At 35.9% G+C, this 25,873-nt stretch overlaps 1 protein-coding gene across 1 annotated transcript; it reads left to right on the top strand.

The window, feature by feature from the left end:
- Positions 1-628: 628 nt before the first annotated feature.
- LOC140155860 (inactive ubiquitin carboxyl-terminal hydrolase MINDY-4B-like) lies at positions 629-23,831 on the top strand. Its single transcript, XM_072178852.1, has 13 exons — positions 629-735; positions 1,456-1,654; positions 4,416-4,517; positions 6,301-6,420; positions 7,629-7,729; positions 8,543-8,717; positions 9,180-9,245; positions 11,352-11,422; positions 12,891-13,035; positions 16,687-16,776; positions 18,154-18,334; positions 19,134-19,227; positions 20,077-23,831. Exons 2-13 carry the CDS (start codon positions 1,559-1,561, stop codon positions 20,123-20,125), a joined length of 1,290 nt encoding a protein of 429 aa, XP_072034953.1. The 5' UTR covers positions 629-735; positions 1,456-1,558; the 3' UTR covers positions 20,126-23,831.
- Positions 23,832-25,873: the final 2,042 nt, after the last annotated feature.

The raw sequence follows: 25,873 nt of genomic DNA, 5'->3' as shown, positions 1-25,873 counted from the left end.
AACTGACGGCGCGCGTGCCACTTGTGGCGCTTGGAGTCAGTTGAAGTGGCGCACGAATATTTTAATATTTTGTCCACATAAATCTTGAAAAAAAAAAAACTTCAAAAGGGGGTGAAAATACTCAATCTGGGCCTTTAAAAACCTTAAAATCCAGGAGATTCGGGGCACTAGCCCCTGGACCCCCAATAAAGCTTCATCACTGCACCGTACCCGCTATGCGCCCGAACTCACTAAGTCCTCCAATTTTCCAGTTGGCGCTTCAAATAAACTAGTTGAGAAGGCCTGGTCTATTGCCTTTTCTAATTGCCTGTCATATGAGATCCATATGAAATGTTTAGCTGGTACACTATTAATACTGTATTTCTTATTTTTCATTTTATGTGTAGATATTGCTCGGCACTACTTGGAAAGTATACCCTACAATGTATTTGACTGCTGTGGTGAGACATACAACTCAGCGGTGACACTTGGTGCCTTAGCAACTATACAGGTAACACTGCTGTGTAAGTATCAGTACTAGTATATGTATTTTTAAATAATTGCATTGTATTGCACTCATCTACCAATACCAGAATGATACAGTCATGTATGCAGTTGGTTGATAGATGATTATTCTGTGCCTTTTCTGTTACAGACATGACAAATCTGAAAAGGCATCCATGTATAACATGTGTGTAGTCACCTTCTGTGAGGACTCCAAGACGTAATATTCATCTATAGGGACCTGAAAGAAAGGTAAAGTTATTTGTATTCAGGCAGTTCTTTTAGGCATACGTTAAGTGGCCTGTTGTTCATTTTGGTCAGAATTTCACCAAAAAACACAGCTAACTTGATATTATGAATGCAATAATTTATTTTTGTACAGCTTCATCAAAGTTTGTAATTGTGTTGTTTTACCATAAACTAAAGAGTTCTACCTGTATACTAACCACAAACAGCCCCAGCATCACCCGATGATTTCAGTGCTATTTTATAGATGTTTTGTATTTTACAATGGAAGGAGGCCTTTGATTTTGGTGCTGCCAAGACTAATTTAAAATTAAAGATTAAATGGGAGTTTGGTACTGTAAGCCAGGGAACACATTTATTTTGGATTTTATTTTACTCAGCCTTTTGCTGAATTTCAAGGGAAATATGTACTTGTTACAAGATGATGCTTAATATTGATCCAAAACAGAGCAAATGAGGAGGATGTTTTGATGCGTATATACCTCATTCCACCCCTAATTGAATTAGCTGATGGGGACCTCGCATCCTTGTTTATGCATTGTATGTGCTTCATGAGCAAAAAGTGCTGAACTTTGCTGCTGCCTACCAAAGTAATAGAAGCAAATTGAAACAAAGTGCCATAAGTTTGTCTTTGGCATATCATCAATGATCAATTTCAAAGTGTGCTCTAACGTGTGACAGTTTATGTTATATGTGCTCATATCTGTGTCATATTTATACTTCCAGTACTTATTAATCGGAGTGCGAGGTCAAACAAACAAAATCTGTGTTTTGTTTGTGGACAGACACAAATTAAGTGAGAGTTGAATGTGCAGCAGCTGGAGCAAACATGGACACTGTGTGCCCACAGGAACTACATAGACTAGCCAGTGCATTAGAGTTATCTGGAGATGTACTGGCCAAACCAACATTCTCTTCTGATAATGTAAGTATAATTATGTTGGAAATAGTACTATGCCAGGAAAATTGAACTTGCACACTCAAAGTTAGGTTCTACACGCAAAGTGTGTATTGTATATATGTATGTACGCATTATTGCAGGCATTTATTAAATGCCATGTCAAGGATCACAGCGCATATACATGAATAAATTTCAAAACACAAAATTATTAATTTTAAACAAATCCAAATAAAAAACAGATTCAAAAGAGGCAATTTAAAAGAGGCAATTTGAAAAACAAAAGTGGACTTTTTGCGCATGGGTTTGTGGGGAGAACCTAGCTCATTTTGGTAGCAAGAGGGAGGATCTGTACAAAGGGTCTATAGTTTGATATTCTGCCTGCATATAGTGCTGATGCATGTATGTACATTGTATAATCCATGAATCAGCCTATATTCTACATTGGTAAGTCCACGTAACTATATAGGTATTTTACTTGTGTTGGCGGCAAAAATGCATTGTAAATATTGAACTATGTTATGGCATATATATCTAGATTTTATTTTGTAAATCATGTCACATGACAAGTAAACATTAATTGGTGGCAATTTGCAAGGAAATAAGCAACTATAGGAACTATTAGAAATACTGGTCACAATGATGATTTGATCAGGAAGAAGTTTGAAATTGTAACGGTACCATAAGTTGGATCCTAAATTAAACTGTTTTACGTTGTTGAGGTGAATTTAAACTGGTCACACAACTAAGACAAACAATTTTGTCTGTCATCCGGCGTGTCTTAATTTTTCAAGAGTGGTTGATTGGAGCGTTATTGTTTCTTATTACTATGAATTAGACCAACTCAGTCACTTATATATAAAGATGCATTACAACATTTTAAATATAGGTTACTGCGATCGTTATGGACTCTTCAAGAGTAGGTTCTCCATGGAATTGAATATACATGTAGTATGCAGAGTTCAGTACAGTCATATTGAGAGAGTGTGAGAGAAAGTTGGACCTTTATTACAATTAACTGTAGATATACAAGCAATTCTCTTGTGCATGGTTATTCAATATCTGCAAGCTCAACATTCTAATATCTTTCAAACAGAAAATTTGAAACTAAAACTGTAGATGCATGCACTTAATTTTCAAAGACATACCAAGGGGATTGTCTGATATGTTTCCACCCTTACTATGTTACTGAAACTTAGATGATATGCTGGCAGGTGAGTAGTAATTATACATGGCTTCAAGCTAAGGTCTGGATGCATGGTGTGATTGATTAGATTACTGTCAATTCAAGTAGAAAGCTGCTGTGGGATACTTTTTGTATGAAGAAAACAATACTTTGAGACATTTCTCTTGAGAAGGGGGAATTCATGGAGGGCTGGGAGGGGGGAGTACTTATACACAACGGTGTAAGTATGTGGAAGAGAGGGGAATAATTTTCTTGTAGTCTTGGGACTCTTGGGATATGTTTATGGGTTCCATGCAATTTTAGTATGTTTTGAGAACTTGGAAGTACATATACATGTATCTCTTGGCTATTACAAGTTGTGTGTAATTCCGCTACATCCGGCCTCCTGGCATTTCCCTCATGATATTTACACCGCACCTGCCAACATGTCAGCCACAAAATAGGTTCTCACATTCCTCAAACGGTTCTCATCTTTGTCAGTCAATATCAATTATCAATCTAATTTCACAACTTGGGAGTCTCTTATGAAATTTGGGAAATGAACACATGAAAGTATATTTTTTTTGTTATTACACTATCAGCACGCAGCTATTGTACCTTGTACTCATGTTACAATACATCATATTTTGATTGGAATTCTGTGCCCTACTTAATATGAAATCCAATATTTCACCTGAGGTTTGTCACATTCTCTTTGTAGTGTTTTATCTCTTTTCAAAGAACCTTTTTCCAAATAGCAAGGATAAAAGTGAAGTACAAATTATTAGCCGGATTTGTATTTTTCATTTCAAATCTATTTCTGATGATTGGGCAAGATCGACTTTCACACCCAAATGCACTATTAGATCCACTTCAGATGACCCGATTTGTAACTAAAGACATATTGTTAATGTGAACTTTCATAGAGTAAAGACACAACTTATTTTGCTCTGAGCTTCTTGTCGTGTTTGCTACCGAGTTCTATTTGAACTTGCCTTCAGTTTTTTACTTGAATTTGTTTTTAAACTACGTACAGCATGTAGTTTTCGCTGTTTGATTATATATTTTGTTGTCTGTCCCTGAAGAAGAGCAGTTTATCTGCTCAAACGCCTTTTTTTTTGTCCATTTGGTCTGCTTATGTGCACAGTGATTTTCATCACTTCTGTGGGCTAATTGGCAATTTTTGGCCATCGAACTTTGCCTGTACCTACATTGGTTGTTTGGTTCTCTATGTCTGCTTATGTGCATAGTGATTTTCATCACTTCCAGTGCACTTTTGTATTCCTATTGATCCCTGTTGTTTTTGTTGCAGGTTTTAACAATTCTGTGGGCCTTGGAATTGGTAATTTTTGGCTATCAAACTTTACCTACTTCTATGCCAACATTTGTTGTTTTTTGTCCCCCTCTGCATACCATCTAGTCCGAATTTTGTTTCCCCACATCAAGTTGGTATACCTTGCTCTCTTTCTTTTCTATTGTTAATGTATAAATCCTGGGCATTTCAAGTGTGAATGTTGCATTTGGAAGATTTTCACAAACAGGTGTATACCAATAATTTTCATGAAGTGTAGCAAGTTATTATCATCTATAAGTTTGTTTGACATCTTTGCATTGTTGTTACAGGGTCGGTTCAGTGGTGGAGTAGGCAACCAACATGAAGCCAAATCAGGGGATTCAACTAAAGCAAATGGTCCCGGCAACTCTATAAACATGGAAATAGCTCAAGTATGCAGAGTATTTATTTTTATTGTATCCTACAATGTAGTTAAACATTGAACTTCAATCTATGTGTACTTTTAATAATTGTAGATATTTTGTGATATTGCGAGTAATAGTATTGTATTTGATTGTTTTAAGCACCACTAAAATGACCATATCTTTGGAACTGTCGATCCAATTGTCATGGAAGTTTCATTGAAAAATTGCTCATACAATGTTGAAGTAAATCTTAATTTTTTCTCAACAAAGTACTCATTTGCTTCAAGATCGCATCACATATATGTGACATAATCAAGGGGAATGAGTCCCATGTCGACCTTGGTCGAAAGTGAGTTTTACATACGTTTCTAAAGAGGACATTCAGAGCTTTCAGAAACTGAAACCCCCATGTTGATACAACTTTTCTCTGCGAAGTTACATCAATTTATCAATGGCGGAAAATAATATAAAACAAATGAATTTTAACACTTTCTTTTCCAATATCTCAAAATCAATATTAGCGACATCCGACTCATTTCCCTTGATCGTGTCGCATATGATTAACCACTTCTTGCATGTGGAATGCAAGAGTGATGACGGAACCAGATACTTCTTCTAAAACATATAAAAGCCTAAAATCTGAAATAACAGTGAAGCTGTGATTTGTTTAAGCTCATAATCAGTATCATATCGTATAATGATAGATCATAATCCCAATATCTGCATGCATTCATATAATCAGACTTTTATCACTTGAGATAAAAGTTGGTAAATTAATATATGTAGGCCTATGCATAAAATATGCAAGCTAGTAAAGAAGCTTAATTTATTCCAAGAATCTCTGCAAGGTAGTTTTATGTTTATATTTTTTCATGTTTGATTTCAGATCTGTGAATTTAGAAACTTGTGAAAATATTAATTGTGGACCAATATTTAATGTTTAGCTGAGCTGAATCAAAATATTTATTGTGGACCAATATGGTTTAATGTTTAGCTGAGCTGAATCAAAATATTTATTGTGGACCAATATGGTTTAATGTTTAGCTGAGCTGAATCAAAATATTTATTGTGGACCAATATTGTTTAATGTTATTCAGCTGAGCTGAATCAAAATATTTATTTTGGACCAATATGGTTTAATGTTTAGCTGAGCTGAATCAAAATATTTATTGTGGACCAATATGGTTTAATGTTTATCAGCTGAGCTGAATCAAAATATTTATTGTGGACCAATATGGTTTAATGTTTAGCTGAGCTGAATCAAAATATTTATTTTGGACCAATATGGTTTAATGTTTATTAGCTGAGCTGAATCAAAATATTTATTGTGGACCAATATGGTTTAATGTTTATCAGCTGAGCTGAATCAAAATATTTATTGTGGACCAATATGGTTTAATGTTTAGCTGAGTTGAATCAAAATATTTATTTTGGACCAATATGGTTTAATGTTTATTAGCTGAGCTGAATCAAAATATTTATTGTGGACCAATATTTAATGTTTAGCTGAGCTGAATCAAAATATTTATTGTGGACCAATATGGTTTAATGTTTATCAGCTGAGCTGAATCAAAATATTTATTTTGGACCAATATGGTTTAATGTTTAGCTGAGCTGAATCAAAATATTTATTGTGGACCAATATGGTTTAATGTTTAGCTGAGCTGAATCAAACAATGTGTGAATTGTTTGGAATTTTAGATATGAACAATAGGAATACTGCTAAAAAATTGAATTGAGAATCGGGTGTGGATCATAGGGAGTGGTTCCTTTTGGGTACAAATCTTTCTATGCTTGTTCATTCCTACAGGGATTAAAGCGTGTATTATTTGGTAGTCGACCTTTCCTGTTCTGTGATGAATGGAGTCGATCACATTTACAGTGGCAGCATCAGCGTGGCCAGTTTCCATATGGATTATTCTGTCCAAAGGTATTTTACCTGTAGCCATTCATTGCAGAGGATTCAAAATACTCAGAATGAACCATGACTATTCTAAGAAATTCAATTGAATGAACCCAACATGATGAAAGCCAGCATCCTGCGACTCAAACATGACAACGCACAGGGAGATCATGGGTGTGTGTGGCATATGTACACTTCTAAATATGCTCATAGTGTCGAATTCATTCAACTGAATTTCTGAGTATGTACTTTTATAATGTGTGATTTGCATAAAGAATATATTCCTATTTTAATGTTAGTTTTTACTGATTACATTGTCCCTTTTAATTTCAAGCCAAACAATTGAGGTAAAACAAAGAAAATTGCTATTTCATTCCAGCACCTACAATGCGTGTATTGCCTTGTAGATCGCCGATCGTATTACATGTATTATTGCACGGAGCATCACGCACCTGGGACGTTTGTATAGCCATATGACGAATAACGACATGTACACAATTTATGCGTCACTGATTCAATGATACATTGACATTCACAAGACGTGTTAACAAGCACTCAATGATGAACTCTGATCTCCGGATATAATATAAAATCTTAAATTTTACTATAAGCACTTCAGGCTTAGTCTTTCATGTGGTATTTTAGTATACCACTGGGCATTACAATCATGCAAAAAGTAGAAATTTAAGAAAAATTGATGACGTCGCTGTAGAGCAAATCATATATTATGGCTTTAACCATAGACTTGTATCAGTGGTGTAGACTTTGACAATTGTGGGGGCAACTGAGGGAAATCAGCTTCATAAAAGGTCAACTCATATTTGGGGAGAAAGTGGAGGGGCAAGGGTTTCAATTATTAGTTTATCTGTTTTATTTCTTCTTCAATCTGGGTTCTGGTAATCACCTGTTCTTCCATGAGGCCCAGGCAAAATGGGAAAGCATTAAAGAAATAAAAATTTAAAAAACAATGCTTGAGATTCTTTGAAACAAAAAGAGAGAAAAAGAAAAGAAAATATAGTAATGGATTAAATTTTTTCAAAAAATATAAGACAAATGCATGGTCTCCCTAATTCACCATCAATGATATTTCATACTGCCCTCTATGGAGGCATCTTGGAGTCATAGAACAAATACAAAATTCAGTTGGCAATGGAAGAGCAATTATTATTCTTTTATTACACCTGATCTTTAGTTCATAGTAGGTTAATGATAACTTTTTTTTACTTTGTTTGCAGGACAAATCACGAGGTATCGTGATGGTAATACAGGCTCATATATTGAAACATTTACTCTTTGATAACATGGACTCTCAGGATAATAGGGAACAAATTTCAAGGTCAGTCAAGTGCATGTGTGTATGCTTTGTGTATAAAGGATGTACTAATAAAAGGTTAATAACTGCACATCGGTTATATGGAGGGCATTGTGAAAAATCTAAACATTTTGCCTTTGGAACCGAGGAATATTCCGAGGTCCAAAGGCAAAATGTTTATATTTTTCACAATGCCCGACAAATTACCGATGTAAAGTTATTAACCTCATTCATAACTGTCACTTTCATCTGTTCACTTTTCAAAATAACACACAATTTTCCTCAAAAATAAACAATATTTACGTTTTGCCTTTTCAAAAATCGATCAGGCTAAAACAGGACGGCCAATAACAGAAGTGCGAATCACAATCTGTGCAAATATGGTAGCACGCAATCCAAATACAGCAGCCAGCGCTCTCGCAATTTGTTCGACACACATCACGGCACGCGCTGAGGTTACTGATATTTAGACTGACGGCACGGAGGTCCACTGTTGTTTATTAGTGACAGCGTTTGCGTTTTGCCAAATAGATATAAATGATTGGATCGCATGTATCGCGTATATTAATGAGGTTATGAATAAAAGGTAGTTTGAAGTCAAGTTACTTCAGTTACAAAAGGATAATTATTATGTCACTGCAACCCTGCTGGTCCTGTGTACATGAAATAATCCTGTACATTTTTCTTTAATGACATGAAATTGAAATTGTAATTGGAACATTCATGAGCCTGCAAATCATCAAGGCATTTATGTATCATACATATACATAGAACACACATTATTGGTTTAATTAAATATCAACATATCTGCAATTCATATCCACCTATTGTTTCTAGTGCAATGCAAGTAAAACCATCCGAGTTGGAAAGGCGGAACACCATCATTTCTAGTTTAGCAGACATATTATGGAGAGCAGGGAATGCAACCAAAGCTGTGGTGGTTATACAACATGGAAGCATGCTAGGACCAACCCGATCTGAACTACGAAGACTTGAACACCTTGTTAGCACTGTAAGTAGTGATAAAATTAGGGGTGCCCAATATGACTTGGGGGGGCTGGAAGTTTAAATTAAAAAAAAATTCCCCCACTACATGAGGGAGGAAAATTCCACACTATCACTAACAAAAAAAAACTTTCCCCACCTAACTGTGTATACAATAATGCATGAAAATTAAAAAAACAACAACTGGGCAATACCTAATAAAAAGTTGCTGCCTTTGGTCAAATATCAACAGTCTGCAATATTGGGTGCATAAAAACCCAACAGTGGTTTACTCAATGTATGATGGGCAAAATTTAACCAAACCTGATTAAGTTTTTTCCAGTTTGCCCACTATTTTTTGTGAAAGGATCAATATCATGCCAATACGGTTCATGTTTATTTGCACCAAAATAGATCTATACTGGGACTAATCTTCAAAGTAGCATTCTTCTTCAAGTATGATTATTTCTTTAAACTTTGTTGTTTGCAGTTAAGAACACTAGAATACAACTCATACGACCAATTATGGACATGTCTCAAGAAACGTATAGACCAGGTGAGTCGTCTACAATTTAAGTAATTTATGATTTTTGTGGCATATTATTCCACACAAGATATTCTTACCACTACCATACATGCATTTATTTCTTCAAGTGATTTTGCATTCAACAAAATGAGTCAAAATCAAATTTCATTTTCATTATTTTTGCATTTAATGTCATGCAACATACCACAAAAATTAATATCATTAAAAGTGAACTTGTGGCCTTTCAATAAGAATAGAGTCTGTTCTGAGCAAACATTACAGTGCTTAAGCAATTATAGATCACATAATTTATCCACCATATCTCAAAATTATGTTGAGTGAAAAACAGCTACTGACCCATTCCATGTCAACTCCAGGGATGTGCACGCAGCACCTCTTCAATTTTTTCTTTTCTGTGTGGTGGTAGATATTGATGAGAAAGTAAAATCCCAAAATTTGAGCTTCATACTCCATTCCGTTTTCCGTGGTATCAATTTGAAATTTAGGGGTCAGCGTAAAAATGTATGCATAGCGAAACAGCGTTGGAGGTCCAAGTGTATAAAGGGAACCCTTTACAACTTTGAAAAGTATATATCCTGGGGTACTTATTTGTGTAGAATTCAAATCTGGCATCAGAAAACTTGTACCTCCTTTACTTTAAAAGATATTGGGCCCTCAAACATATTTTCAACATACCTGATCCATGGATCAAAATTTGACATTGGTCCGGGGTCCAAAAGTAAAAAAATTTACAATTGGGGTTTTTTTTGCCAGTCATATCCCTTTGGTAAAACATTACTCTTATCAATATTCAGCCTATTAAGAGTACTTTTACCAAAGGGCTCTGACTGGCAAAAAATGGATTACCCATAAAAACCCATTTTTACTTTTGAGTTCTGACCCCCAAAGTTGGTCCTGAATGGTCAGACATTTTGAGGGCCCCACCATCAACTTCAAGGTAAAGGAGTTACAACATGTTCTGATGCCAGATTTGAATTCTACACAAATAAGTACCCCAGGATACATACTTTTCAACGTTGTAAAGGGTTCCCTTTATACATTTATGGACCTCCAACCAACGTAGCTTTTTCAGGCTATGCATTATTTTTATGCTGACCCCTAAATTTCAAAGTGATGCCACGGGAAAACAAAATGGAGTATGAAGCTCAAATCTTCAGGACTTTACTTTCTCATCAATATCTACCACCACACAGAAAAAGAAAAAATTGAAGAGGTGGTGTGCACATCCCTGAGTTGACATGGAATGGGTCTAATATATTTTTCCCCATGACATCATATCTGTAGAAAGTTGTGAAAAGCTTTTAAAAGCATTGGGCTATTCCAGTTGTAATACATACACCCTAGTTTGGACGACATGACCTTAATTTCTCACACAGGGGTGAAGATTTCTAATGGAGTCACCCATTTAGATAACCCATTTTGAAATTCACACTCCTTTTGTGGAAGATTATTAAGACATGACTTCCATGGGGTATATAGATTTCAACTGGAATTGCCTATTACCTTAATTCACCAGCGAAGTGTTGCATGTAATCTAATCTGATTATCACCATGTTAACTGGATCACACTTTTGAGTTCTGCACCACGATCGAAAGGATCGCAACACAAAGTCTATGGCATACTACCAATTCCAAAAGGTGCATGATCCAGTTACCAGGGAGTTATGTAACCACTTCGCTGGTGAATCCTGGCCAGTTCTTTATCAGAGTTAGAATTCTTCAAAAAAATTACAAGAATCAACTTTCATTCACACACATTATTGCGAGAATCCACTTCAATGCAAAATTTATTTTCTATTTCTATAAACATACTCAGCAAAGTTGCCGGAATAGTATCACACTGATAATCTTTAACCATGTGTATGATATGATTTATGTTTGACTTGCTTAGATTGGCAGCAAAAGGAACACATCCCAAACCTTGAAGTATTAAAAAATATAATGGTGTTGGAGGAAATTTTTAGAATGCCCAATTATTTGTATACTTTTCTTTAGCCTGAAGGAACTTTTACAAAAGGCTTGCATTTTCTGCATTTTTGTTTTGTTTTAGTTTTATTTTGACCTTTTGTGTATCCTTTGTTTTTATTTTACCCAACACCATGTTGTTATGTTCAGTTCACAAATCATGAAGGTGGTGGCATCCTGCTATTTCTTTATAGTCTCATTCTTTCAAGGTCAATTAATAAGTGAGTATGATTTGTGACCCCATCATGGCTAACCCTGTCTTTATATCATATGCATGTACTAACCTTTTGACTTAAACTACTAACTACTAACTTTTAACTTCATATTCCAATTGTGAAGATATACATCCTCATCAGGGGAATTACGAGATGTTGTGATTTCTAAATATACAATTGAAATCTTGTCAAGAGCACTTTGCATGTCATCAGTAATCCAAGGATTAAAAGATGCATAATTGACAGTCATCTGCATTAATGTGGTAGTTGATTCCATGCTTTTGAACATTTTCACCTGTTGGAACAGTGTATGCAGAAAAGAGAAAATATACATACCTTAAAGAGAGCATGCTAAAATCGCAAAACACCTGTGAAAAGAACATAGCAAATTAAAAATCCATTGCATGCCACCTTCTGTATTTATTTAGCAAAGGCTAAGTAAAAGCAAAGTATTTCTTGGCCAAACTGGAACACTGTGAACGCTAGTGGCTCCGCGATAATCACACACAAATATAGCGCGGTACAGAAGAAAGTATACACGCACCTTGCACTGCGTACACGCTTAGTACACTACATGGACGCAACACGCATGTTCCACTTTGGCCAAGAAATACTTAATTTGATTATAGTTTTGGGTATGGTAAATGAAAGATGTAAAAATAAATGCAAATATACTTCAATCATGAATAAAAACTGCCAGCTCTTTTCGTTAGCTTTGGACTTCAGTATTTGATTTTTTAACAGCCAGCACCCGTATTCTGCTTGCCATGTGCTAACATGTTGAATTTGACTTTCAAATTTGTGTGGCTGCTGTATTATCTTTATGAATGTTTTGAAGTGACACATTCTACTGCAGGCTTGTAGTTCTAAGAATACAATAAACATCTGCACCCATCATACAATGTTCACAATACTAATATCAAATGAGCGTTGCATCAAACTTGAATAAGTAACGTTTTGTCAATAACGGTATTGATTTAGCATCTATTGATCTTCTTGACTCGTATAACATGGTCAACAAGGGACGGGCGGGTTAGTGTAGTGGTCTTCTTACTCGCTTCTCACCGCTGTGGCCGGGGTTCAATTCCCCGCGGCGCCACATGTGAGTTTGGTTGCCGATCCATGCTCGTCCTCGCAGGTTTTTCTCCGGGTGCTCTGGTTTTCCTCCTGCATCTAAAATCGGACTTCTTTCCATATCCCTGTCCCGTCATATCCGGATGGCATCCCTTGAATTTAGTAGCCTCTGAGCACTATTGGGATTAGCCTGGCTTTGGCCGAATGCTATAAATAAAATAAATAAATATCATTATAGTAGAATGGCAAGCCTAAGTTCCAGTTCTCACAATGATGGTATTACCCTGCAAACATGCTTTTTCAGTAACTCAAGAAGGTTTGGAATTTAGTATAAAAATATATGAGGATCTTGCACATTACATGCATTTGAAGAGTTGGTTTATCATTTGTTTATTTTTAGAGTTGAGAATGACCTCCAGGGTGACACACTCCTTACCCACACAGACCAGTGTGCTCTGCCACTGATTTCCTTAACACTGACAGGCAGTGCAACTCCGTATCTTTTCAATGGTGATTTGGTGTATGATATCAAAGGTCAACCACTGGTAAGTTATTAAGTTATTAGGGAAATACAAACTTATAGCAACACTGCTGAATCTAACTCTCCATCAGTTCTTGTGAACATGGTGAAATTAAGAATGACAAGTTATTTTGAAGAATGCTAGCAGTGTTGTAGTCGAGGACCTCATGTCCGAGGCCAAGGCCAAGGCCAAGGACTTGGTGTCCGAGGCCAAGGCCAAGGACATGGTGTCCGAGGCCAAGGACAACCCTCCGAGGCCAAGGACTTTTGTCTCCGAGGCCAAGGCCAAGGACCAAGGACTTCATAATAATGAACCATACTAAACCACGCCCAATCGGGGTCATATTGTCGTCAACATAAGGCAATTTTACTGTTCAATGGCTTTTTGTGCTATCTGAAATGTGGTGGGAGATTTAAAATACACATGCCCTGAGCACACACACTGCGCACACACACTGCAGGGCAAAGAACAATGGAAAGTGCAAGCCTTGAAATAAGCGGGCACAGGGAGCAAATTTACCCTCGTAAAGCCACCAATTGCTCCTGCTCCTTGTAAAATTCACATGAACCAGGAGCAATTTTCTAAAATATATTGCTCCTGGTTACAGTTTTGCACTTGATGCAGTCGTGCTGGTATGCTGTATTGTATATATGCAGAAAAGGGTTTAATATTGAAAATTGCTCCTGTTTCTTCAGTAATTGCTCCTGGTTCTTGTAAAATCCCAGTGAACCAGGAGCAATGTTCAAAACAAATTGCTCCTGGTTTCAGTCTGCTTATTTAAAGGCTTGGGAAAGTGCCATAATGCGTGTGCATACTGCCGGGCAATGACGTCACATGTCAAGTGGTCTATATGCACTTTAAATAACGCTGCACAGTAAGCATATCTACAGAACTTTATAAAATAAACATGCCTAAAATGAACTCTTTATCCTAGTTTCAACCAACAAAACCCAACTTGTTCATTATATCGATTTGATTCTTAGTCTTAGAGAACAACCCAAAAGTTTGATCAAGTCCTAATTCATTATTTTTTTCGTGTCAAAAAGGTACGAAGAAAATATCCTAGCATTGTCGCACCCCCTCCACCCTCCCCTCTAACGCAAGTGTCAATTATCAAAAACTCAACCTGTATGCATAGGATACAGTGCCATCACTATGGTGGATGGGGGTATTTATTTATTTATTTTATTTACAACATTCGGCCGAAGCCAAGCTAAACCCAATAGTGCTCAGAGGCTACAGAATTCAAGGGATGCCTCCAGATATGACGGGACAGGGATATGGGAAGAGGTCCGATTTTAGAAGCAGGAGGAAAACCGAGCACCGGAGAAAAACCTGCGAGGGCGAGCATGGATCGGCAACCAAACTCACATGTGGCAACCATGGGGGAATTGAACCGGGCCACAGTGGTGAGAAGCAGTGAGAAGACCACTACACTAACCCGCCCTCCCCAAAATGCTAGGATAATTTCTTTGTACCTTTTTGGCACGAAAAAATAATAATTAGGACTTGCTTGATTTTCAAATAAAAAAGAATCAGCTGCTTACAAACAATGACAAAATTAACTTACAAATTACAGGTTGCGAGTACTCTATACTATATTGATTTTAAATCATTTTGAAGCAACCACTGTCAAATTTCAATATTGTAGGCCTACTTCAGAAAATACTGAAATTTTATATCAAATCCTTAAAGATCAAATTTGACCGATGTTTTAACGACTTTTTATACAAACATAATCTGACTTTTCGAACCCCCCCTCCCTAATGGAAGGACTTTCGTTAATAGGACTTTTGGGTTGTTCCCTTATCTAGACAAGTATTGAAGATTATAATATAACACACTTATGTGTTTGATCCGCATTTAATTCTGTGAGCTGATGAGATTAACCCAAAATAGATGAAATTCATTTGATCACAGGCCTACCTGGTAATCGAAACATGCCCTACAGTAGCGTCCAATAAGTTTTCTTAAAATATCTAAAGAACCTCTTGTGTCTATTCGATATTCCTATTAGGAATCATATTAGCTGAGTGGAATTTTTATATAAACCCACATATTTGGTTTCCATGTGCATGTTTTGCAAAGAGCAAAGATGATAGTTAAGAGTGCACCAAAATATTGACAAACTGTTTGTATTTCAATCAGGTACAATAAAAAGCTATCCTTGTCATGTTTCTCTAAATAGTTTTAATTTATAACTAAACAGCAGATCATGAGATTGTACTCTTCCACTCTTTAAACATTTGCCTGCATTTTTGATGATTTTGCCTGTCCTTGTCCAGTCCTTGTTGTCGAGGACCAAGGACTTTGAGGTTCGAGGCCAAGGCCAAGGCCAAGGACTACACGTCCGAGGCCAAGGACTACATGTCCGAGGACCAAGGACGTCAAAACCTGTCCTCGAGGAGTCCTTGAGGCCGAGGACTGTACTCGAGGACTACAACACTGAATGCTAGTGTCTGCTAAGTGTTTCCTTCTTCCAAACATCAAATGTTAGTTGAAAGCAAAGCATCTGTCAGTGACAAAGCATCACAGGGGACAACACTTTGCATGAATCATAATTGATTCTCAAACTCATCTGGCAAGAATCGAGTGAGAATCTACTGATCTGGTGTCATAACCTAGATTTGATTAAGTCAGAGGAGAATCAATTTTGATTCTTGCAAAGTAAGTTTAGGAGAATTGTTGCAAGAATAGATAAGATTGTGTGGACACATTTGTAGCCCTGGATCTTTGGTGTGGCTGATAAAATATATCAGGTATCAGGTAACCCTATTGCTTTAGGATACAGATTTCCTTCAAACTTATGTACAGGTGTCAAAACTCGTCCCCTACATGCATCCATGTAAAGAAACGAGAATATTTTTAGCGCAAATGTGAACAATTAGCAATTAAGCCAATCTGTTGGAACTTGCAAATTGCATTGTGGTCCTGAAATTACAAACAGTAAAGGTTTGTCTTGTACTACTAGAAGTCATGAAGTTTGAGTTTATTTGTGAAGAGGCAGTGATTTTATGTCAAATATAGTTCACTTACATGTTTATAAAAAGCATGCACATTGCGGAAATATCGCCACATTTTATTATTCATAGAGGAGTATCAGTAAGCTGTTACCAGTGCAACTAGCAGTAAAGCTTACTGTACAGATTTTTCATGCATGTACGAAAAGTGAAATTCCTGGACCACAATGCACTGATAGCGTGGGAACGGCGCTAATTTTATAACCGCAAATGAGTGGTTCTTTCACAATTTCATCAGAAATTTCGAATGTAAAATTTCAGGATGGTAATGAGTAAAATATGATCTTTTATATGATATCAAAATCAACAATGAGAAAAATGTGTGTTGGGGGGGGTGAGGCTGTCGATCGGGTTACAGACCTTTAAGCCATATAACTGGAGATATGCCAAATCTTCATTATGTCATCTGGATCACTATCTGGTCAATCAGGGATGTTATCAACAATAATTTATCAACTTGGATTATCCTTGAGTGCATGCTTGAGACTTAGAGATGTGATAAAGTATGACATTAATTTTGCAGAATGCAGAGTGATGAAATTGTTGCATGTTTTATATGGTATATATATTGCTGTCACCGTTATGTGAACCTAAACTGTATGCATATGATAATGATAATACTCATAATGCATGTCTTTCAAATATTATTTTTAAGCCAGAACCACTTAGAGGAATTAAAGAAAGATGTGAAATTGGATTGCTTCTTGTGGAAAGAAACCGGCTACTATCTAAGGATAAGAAACAGGTGAGAAAGTTGAAAATCACCTTGGAGGTCATAAAGGTGCATCAATTCAGATCAGACCAACAGTATATATTGAAAAAAAATGTTGGCTGAATTTTGGGAGTTTCTGGCCTAATTGATCATCTATCACCTAATAATTATAGGTAATAAATTAGGCCAAAAACTCCTAATTGTGGCCATATTTATCATCTTATGATAGTTTCAATTGATAAATTTTAGTGTTAAAGAAAAGCAACCTGGGTCCTGATGGGACATTCTTAGTCAGTGGGAGTGGTCTAGTTCGTAGACACATTTCTGATTGGACAATCGCATGATTTCGGGTGCCGTCTATCAGGCCGTAGACGACCCCACGTCATCATGCGTCATGATAATGCGCGTAACACGCGTGTAGAGGTGCTTGTATATGTATCGCACTGGATGCGTGAGACTAGTGCGGAATACTGCGAACACGCTTAGCAGTACGCGCAACAAAATACATGAAGCTGTAAACAAGTTTCGTTCATTTTATAATGAGCGGAGTTTTTATGACGGTAACTTAGTTTTTGCTTTAAAAAAATTGTTTACAGTTATTAAAATAATATTTAACTGACTAAGAATGAGAATAAATGATAGGAATTTTTATTTTGCCATTCCTCTACCTATGATGAGCGACAGGCAGGTCCATATTTTTATCGTAGTGGATACCGCTGCGCCGCATCCACTACTCAAAATATTGGACCTGCCTGTCGTCTATCACACGGTAGAGGATAGGCAAAATAAAAATTCCTATCGTTTATTCTCTAACAAAATGGTCAAACCAGGCATATATATGAGCATGCTGGCCTGTTTAGAAAGAGAAGTGAGAAACAGATTTTAAGATAAAGAGCAAGGAAAAGACAGTGGCAGTACCACAGGTGTACATCCAGCGGTACCACAGGGATACCACCAGCATCAAAATTTTGTTTTGTCTGCCCCCCGCCATGTTCAAAATCTAAGAAGCCACAGCTCATGATTCAAGTGTTAGTTGAATTATATGATTTATATATGCCTATGTATGAACTAAACTGGTGGTTATATGTGTACGTCCATATCAAAAGGATGCACTCGTCGGCTGCTGCATGTGTCTCTTTTTACATAATAGCTAGGAATAAATACCAGACTCATCTCAAGTGGAGGTCACTTCAAATCATCTTCAAATTCACATGGTTTAGGAATACAGAGATCATTCCAAACCCATGTGACTTGGGGATGATATGAAGTGCCACTTGGAGATGAGTGTGGTATTTATTCCCAGTTTTATATAAAAAAGAGCCACATGTAGCTGGCGACAAGTGCATGATCATTTTAATATGGATGTACACATTTATATATTGACACAATATCACTTTTGTTTTCTCATAGGTTGGCAGTATGCTTAAAACTCCCATATTTCCAATCTGGATAACCTACCTCAATGGCAGATACTCTATCTTATTTTGTCTCAATGGTAATTTAAATAGAGACTGGAGAATAGAACATTGTTTTACTCTGCATTACTTCAATGGGCAGTCAGAACAAACCAAAGAAACAAAACTCACAGTCGGTAAGTCATTGAGGACAACATATGTCTGGTTTTAACAATGTCTGTGAAATTACTTAGGTAAAATCAAAATTAATGTCTTTCATATTAATTTTTCCTTTGATGAAAATATTGCTTTGAGGATTTGTTCATCTGCTATTGTTACTAAAAAGCATTGAAGATCAGTGGCATTCCTTGCATATATATGTCAACAATCACATTTAGAGTTTATGACATCTCAAATATTTTAGAATCTCACAAATTTGAGATCATTGTGGGTATATTAATAGCATGTTGTTAAACTCTTTGCCCATGTGGAGCAATATGCACCCCTTCAAACATTTCTCTTACATGTATAATTCCAGAATGGTGCAAGTATTTATTGGATTGGACAGATTTGAATTTTGATATGTCTTTGGGCACTTTCAGACCAAAAGTTACCCCAGTGGAATTGCTGTCACTCATTCTGATGTACTTGGTTCATTACAATAAAGTTGCCACACTTTTTTGATGCTTCATCCCATGGTGGTATATTGGACTATTCCAGTTGACATCCACATACCTATGGAAGACATGGCCTTAATCTCCTACACAGGGAGTGTGAATTGCCTTCATTTGATATCAACTGGAATTTCAATTTGATATCAACTGGAAAGCCCAATTTCATCTCCATTTTGCTCCTGTGTGAATGATTGCATGTGATGATATGCATATTTGCTCATATATCATATGCATGGTGCAAACACACCTGCGCTGGTATAAAAATATGGGCAAAAGTGTTATTACTGAAACTGACACATTTTATTTTATCTCTTTCCTATAGATTCCAGAATGTGCTCTTTTGAAGCGGCTCCAACCATTAGCAAACATTCAGAAGAGAAAACAATACCATTAGTAGAAGAATGTATTTTAACAAGGTAATAACATACCAATGATGATATTGATAATTTCAATTTTAATACTACTCTGTTTATTGTATTGGGGTAAAGGTTAAGTTTGAAATATGCAGAATTTCATAGGTCAGAAGTAAAGAAGTAAAGTTATACAGGTATGTCAATAAGGTGCCCAGGTCTGATACATTATATGTATATGGCAATTGATGAGTTGATTTGGCTATGAAGGATTACAGCTATTAAAATACACTGTCATTTTACTATAGATTTGACATCCTTTAATATGAAAACCAAACCTTAAAAGGTGGCTTGGAGGGGAACATGACCTAGGGTATCATGTCCACCCCATGTGCTTGATTTGTGGTCAAAATTCCCAAAACTTTCATTTTGATATATTATTGACCTTAACTCAAAAACCGCAAGACATTATGGCATTATATGATTATTGGCTTTCCTACCAGAACTAGTGTATTAAGAAGTACAATGCTAACAGTTTCACAAATTCAATTCAAGGAGAAAGCTGAAAATTATCCTAAAAAAGAATTGCTGTGTATGATGGAGCTTTATATTAAATACTGAATATAATAATGCACACAATACTAAATGGTCTATGGAATGGATGGTCTGTAAAGTATGTGAAGAAAACAGTTTGGAGTTTCAGATATGCACCTTCCAGGACTGATTTAATCATTTTCTGCAAAAAATTATGTTCTCTGAGTATTTCATAAATTGATGGATGAACAAATATAAAATAGGTCAATATGGTCATATTAAATGGCAAAAATTCAAATTTGGGAGAAATTCTGGTGCAGCAACTCACTCAATGGATTTTGGACACATGTAGTATTTGATTTATTATTCTTGTTTCTACAGGTGGTCTGGTGCCAAGGTCAACTGGAATGGTTCTCTGCCGTTAGTTTGACACTGTGCTAAGACTGTGGCAATAAGTGGAATAGACATGTAGCTTCAGGTGACTAATAGTGGCAATATATAGAGTATATGGATACAACAAATGAATATGGAATCTGCCTAACCTTACATGAGACATTTTGTTACAAAGTTAAAATTTGTGGCCGGCAAAGCAGTCACTCTTGACGGTGCTAGTATAAGGTACATGTTGGGATCAGAGCTTGCTTAGAAGGAAGATAGTCTGATCAACATCCTAATTCCCACTTTTCCTACACTGAGTCAGATTTTAGCATCAATGGAAAGCCCATATATTTCTCATTGACTCTGTGAAATTTTAGGGCTGAAGTACATTTTGTTTGTGTAGACCAAACTGTTTGCCTCTCATATCAAGAAGGATTCAAATAAGACAGAATTTTCGTAGATGGGGAGTGGTGGTCAAGGTTATTCAACCATGGTGGAAAAAGCACATGACGAAATTGAAATATCCTCCTTTAATATGTAAAATTTTGTTATTACTTTTATCCATAGACTTCTTGATAACTGGCTGCATCAGATTTTTGGTTCTTGTCCGGAGGGAGGGTTTTTGAACGTGATCAAGGGAGTGCTTTTCTTTTTGCAATGTACATTTATTTTAAGGTTCTGAGAGGTAGAGAAAAAAAAATGTATTAAAGTGATTTATGTTTGTTTAGGATAATTTTAATGGACAATCCTGTCCTGATGAATCTATTTGCGCAATGATTTTGGTTGATTTGACTTCTTTATCATCATAAAGAGGTTTCATATTATATTTCAAAAATTGTAGAAGAACAAAAATATGGACCAACTCCCTAAAAATGTTGCAGGCGGGGACGAGAACTAAAAATCAATTTTAATTTTATGTGATCTATAGGTTGAATATAGGCCAAAAATTGGTGTGTAGGACATACAATCAGCCAATACTAATACAGGCCCAATAGTGGCAATATTTGAATACCTGATTCAAGCAACCACACCATCGGCACTTGTTTATGCCCATTCTTATGGTAGTTTGAACTATATACAGAGCTTTGTTATGTTTTGAAGATCAATATGGTGAAAGATCAAACAAGATGTGCATGTCTTGCCAACATTTTCTTACAACTTTTTACATTTATAAGTCTGTGATATATTATATTTATTCTTGTATTTTAATGATTAGATGTACCAGTGCACTAGTATCCATTAGTTCTGATGTTTATTGAAAGGCATGTGTCTTTTAAACAAAACAATGGAATATCTTCATGATCGTGATGTGATAATGTACATGTAATGACTTACATCGTCGGGTGCATCACATAGTGACGTATGGTGATTTTTGAGATATTTAGCCCAAAGCACAAAATTACCTAATTAATGTTTAATTAATTAATTTGGAATATGGTAAAGTTCTGTAAGAGAGTGGCGAATCTCATAGTGCCATATACTCTGACACAAGGTACAAAAAGTATTGGAAACTGTCCATATCATGCAATATTAAGACAAAACATAGAGTTGATGAGCATGACGTATTCCAGGTGGTTTCAGTTTGTATTTAAAGGTAGGACGTATGACTCTTACAGGATTTGAAAATGACCCCTTATTTCATGTGGAATCAAGGACATTTCATGTGGAATCAAGGACATTTGTAGCAATTGAAAAGTACCCTTAATTGGAACCATCATGCGTACCCATCGTCAGTGAAGACTGAACACACTGTGGACATAGTGAGGTATAGTGTGATATACCGTAAAAGTTCGCCTAATGGCGCTATGGGCTCCCTTGACTGGAATTTTATACACAAACTAAAAGTGCCCTCCCATAAAAATCCCACCAGCAAATAAGGGCACATACCCTTAATTCTAGTTGGGATTTTTAGAGGAGGGAGCTCTCTATTTGTACATGAAATTTACCCCAAGTCAAAGGAGCCCAGGTGCCCCATTAGGCAAACGTTTACGGTATTTTACGAAGTGCATCAGAATGGTTTGTTTTCTCATAGTGAAGATTAATTTAAACTCATTTTTACCCATCACAGGTCAATAATTTCAAAATAAATATTATAATGAGATAAATTGAATGTTTTATATGAAGCATTGAATTCAAAAAGAGAACAAATTAGTGGCACATCCCCATTATAAGTTAGCATTTTTTTTTTTCAAACTTGTTTTTCTAACTATACATCACTATGTGATGAACCCAACGATATAGTATTAATCTACAAATAAGGTGGGTTTTATACCCATGGGGCTTATGTTGCTTTTTTGATGTGGCAATCTTGGCTATAACCACTTGAAACCAATCATTACTGATGTGTACCAATCATTTTGGTATAGCTTGTATAATTGGCAGTCATATGGTTATATTATTAAAATTGTTTTAATTGAACTGGTACATACCTCGAGTAGTATTATTGAAGAGCAGTGGATGCTGGATGCTGGCCACCAACCTCGACAATGTAACTCATGAGAACTTGGTTAAAAGTCACTTTTGATATTAATTACCTTCTGTTTTAGGAATCATTTTACATTGGAAAAGTTGACAGGAATTCCTAATGAATGTGAAAACTTGATATACTGTCATGGATTCTGCAAAGGATGTACAACAAATTCAGATTTGTTGTTGTTTTAATTGTTTTATGTGAGGGTGATGTTGTCAATGGGCCATATGTTGGTCCACGATCATGATAGATCCAATCAATATTCGACCTATTGCAGCTTTAGGCACTGTATTTGTGATAAAATCTGAGATTTTGAAAAAAATATGATGAAATAGGTCATTTAATTTATTCGATTGAAATATTAGTCAAATGCATACACTATGTTCATAACACTAAGATAGTAAGAATATGGGATGTTCATACCGCATTTAGACTGCTAATTTCAGTTATGACCAATGGAGTGATGCGACTTTGGCGCTGGAACGTACAACAATTGTCTTTGTTTTACTTGTTTGTTCAGCTCAGAATTAAAATATCTGACATTTTGTGGAAAAGATATACAAATTTATTTTTCATGGAAGTGTTACAATATCTCGCTTTTTTTATTATCATTATACCCGTTTTTTAACATGAGATACATTTGGTTTAGATGGTTACCACCCCAAAAGTATACACAATTATATCGTTATGAATTCGGCAGACGGCCGAATCCGGATACGGCTTTTGGTAAATTCATTTTACGCATGCATTACTTTTGAATTTGAGAATAAGGGATCAATGTTGTACATAATAGAGGGCAGCATATCCATTTTTTAACGGAGATCAGATGATAACAGCATAGTAAGTATTCAAAAGAGGGCGGCATACAGGGTTAGCTAACAGTGATTCACAGGCACGGTCAAAGACGATAACCGTTAAAAAATGGATATGCTGCCCTCTATAGGTAAAGCATTGATCCCTTGTTCTCTAATTCAAAAGTAATGCATGCCTAAAATGAATTTGCCGAATCCGGATTCGGCCGTCTGCCGAATTCAGAACGATATGAGCCATTGCTATACAAATAATAAATATTTTATCAACAATGTCTAAGCTTAATATAGCAATTTAACTATAACCACCAGGAATAAGAATGTTTGGGTGATGAACTTCTATGTAAGGTAAAAATATAATTTCATAAAGATTTAATAAAATGGGACTATAGCCACCATTTAGCCAAATGGATCAGTATTGTATTTTTATATGATGTTAAAGAATTGTGTTGAAAATAAAAGAAATAAGAAAGTACCTAGTATGTGTCTGAGACTTCTTTATTATGATATAGAGTATACATTAAGCCGGCAGTACGCAACATCATATTCAGAGTAGGTCAGGTTTGCTATCTACTGAAGATAAAAGAGTATGTAGCCATTATGTAGCAAGGTTAGTGTAGCCATTGGAAGAGGTTTTGCCTCCATATAGCAAGTTCACAGTTTATTGAAGATTTATACTTTCTCGAAGAAAATCAGGGGTTGGGAATGGAATGTGTAACTAATACAGTGGGCATCCTCTACTTATTCGTGATTCAGTGCTTGCAGATAAAAAATTCTAGTATTATGTCGTTTTAAAATGATTTAAATAGACTTTCAAAATGTGGAACACCGAGCTATTTTGGAGATTTAATGCCTATTCAGTGATTTGCTCATCCGGAGTATCGTTAAAATTTAAAAAAATCATATTTTTGGCACCTTTGTTAGTGTCGTAGATGTGCTAACATAGGCTGCTGTAGTGGTGAAGCTGAACGCCGTGTATTAAAGACAAAATAAATGCATTTTTGAATTGGTAGACTGGAATGAAGAGTGCCCTCATTGAATTTTGAAAGACTAGTCTAATGATGGATTTTTATGTTACGAGAAACATTGCTACGTTCTAACAAGAGTCGTTCTACGGGGAAAATGGTCGGTTTGATTATGATACGCAGGTCTCTAATTTATGGTAAAATTATATAGATTAAGATTGTTAGATTTAGATAGATTAAGATAATAATGCAGTGTTCGATTAAGAAAAATTTAAATCAATTCCAAAGTACAAGTTTTGCTATAGAACAAAAATGTTTAGGAAAAGAATAATATTATTTTAAAACATATAATAGGGCCTATACTTACTGCACAAAAAAGCATTCAAACACTTGGAAAAGAAATCCTTATTTTAAAACTAAACCATATTTGGGTAAATTAATTTGTTTTGATTAGATGTATTATCTAATCCTGCACATTATGACACACCATTGCATTCAATATGTGACCTCAAGAACTAAAGTTGCAAGAATTTGATTAGACGAAGGTCCAGTTTTTAAAAGTGACAAACTGGCATAATTATACATGGCGATAAGATTCCAACAAGTGCATCAAAGAGACAACACAGTTTCTTCAGTCAAGCTTTATTTAAAGAGAGCGGTTTTTATTTCTGTGTACTTTTTAAAATTTTATTTTTCTGTCCTTTTGTTTTCAATTTAAATTTAAAGAAAGCACGCATAAATTAGCCATCCACCACTCTCAAACCAGAAGTCTAGTCCGTGATTTTTTAATATGCCAGTTTGTCACCTTTAAAACGGGATCTTCGTCTAATCAAATACTTGCAACTTTACCTCTTGATGTCACATTGGATTCAATAGGGTGTCATAATGTGCAGGATTGGATAATGCATTTATTGAAAAATAAATTGACCCAAATATGGTTAAGTTTTAAAATTAATATTTTTTTCCAAGTGTTGGGATACTTTTTGATGACCTAGAGGAGTCCACATCATCAACACTGTAATTGCAGATACAGCATAGAAGGCACTCCCTAACAGAAAGAACAGAAAAGGTTTTCAAATTAACTGATCAAAGAAGGTGAAGGAATAGGGACTTGATAAGGATGATCACAGCCAGGATTAACGTGATCTGAGCAGGAGAATCCAGAAACAGGTAAGGAAAGATAAAACTGACTTCATCAAGCAGAAACTGAGCCGAGGTTGAAAGGGACTGTGTAACGAACAACACCAAGGACCTGTGCAGAAACATCAAGCATCTGACCAGCAAACCAACTCATAGACTCAATGTTCTGAAAGAAGAAGCTGGCAACATTCTTACAGAGAGGAGGAGATCAACACAAGATGAAAACAGTATTGTTCTATTGTATAAACATGTTTGCATCTAGAGAAGGAATACACTTGAGGTAGAAACTGATCAGGACACATCTTGATGTGTGAAGTTGATCAAGCCATATCTCGGGACACCCGAGATAGATAACATCCAGGCAGAATTATTGAAAGAAAGTGATGCTGACGAGGAGTCACCATATCATACACAGA

This window comes from Amphiura filiformis, chromosome 6 (assembly GCF_039555335.1).
Source record: "Amphiura filiformis chromosome 6, Afil_fr2py, whole genome shotgun sequence".
Classification (NCBI taxonomy): domain Eukaryota; kingdom Metazoa; phylum Echinodermata; class Ophiuroidea; order Amphilepidida; family Amphiuridae; genus Amphiura; species Amphiura filiformis.
The sequence above is the reverse complement of the archived record's forward strand: the minus strand, read 5'-3'. Positions and strand labels throughout refer to the sequence as shown.

What these genes read in the sequence shown, in the direction of transcription:
- LOC140155860 (XM_072178852.1), top strand. Translation starts at nt 1,559, where the DNA reads ATGGACACTGTGTGCCCACAGGAACTACATAGACTAGCCAGTGCATTA. An exon ending in TCAAGAAACGTATAGACCAG is followed by an intron (nt 9,246 to 11,351) that starts GTGAGTCGTCTA and finishes TGTTATGTTCAG; the next exon opens with TTCACAAATCATGAAGGTGG. An exon ending in TATCTAAGGATAAGAAACAG is followed by an intron (nt 16,777 to 18,153) that starts GTGAGAAAGTTG and finishes GTTTTCTCATAG; the next exon opens with GTTGGCAGTATGCTTAAAAC.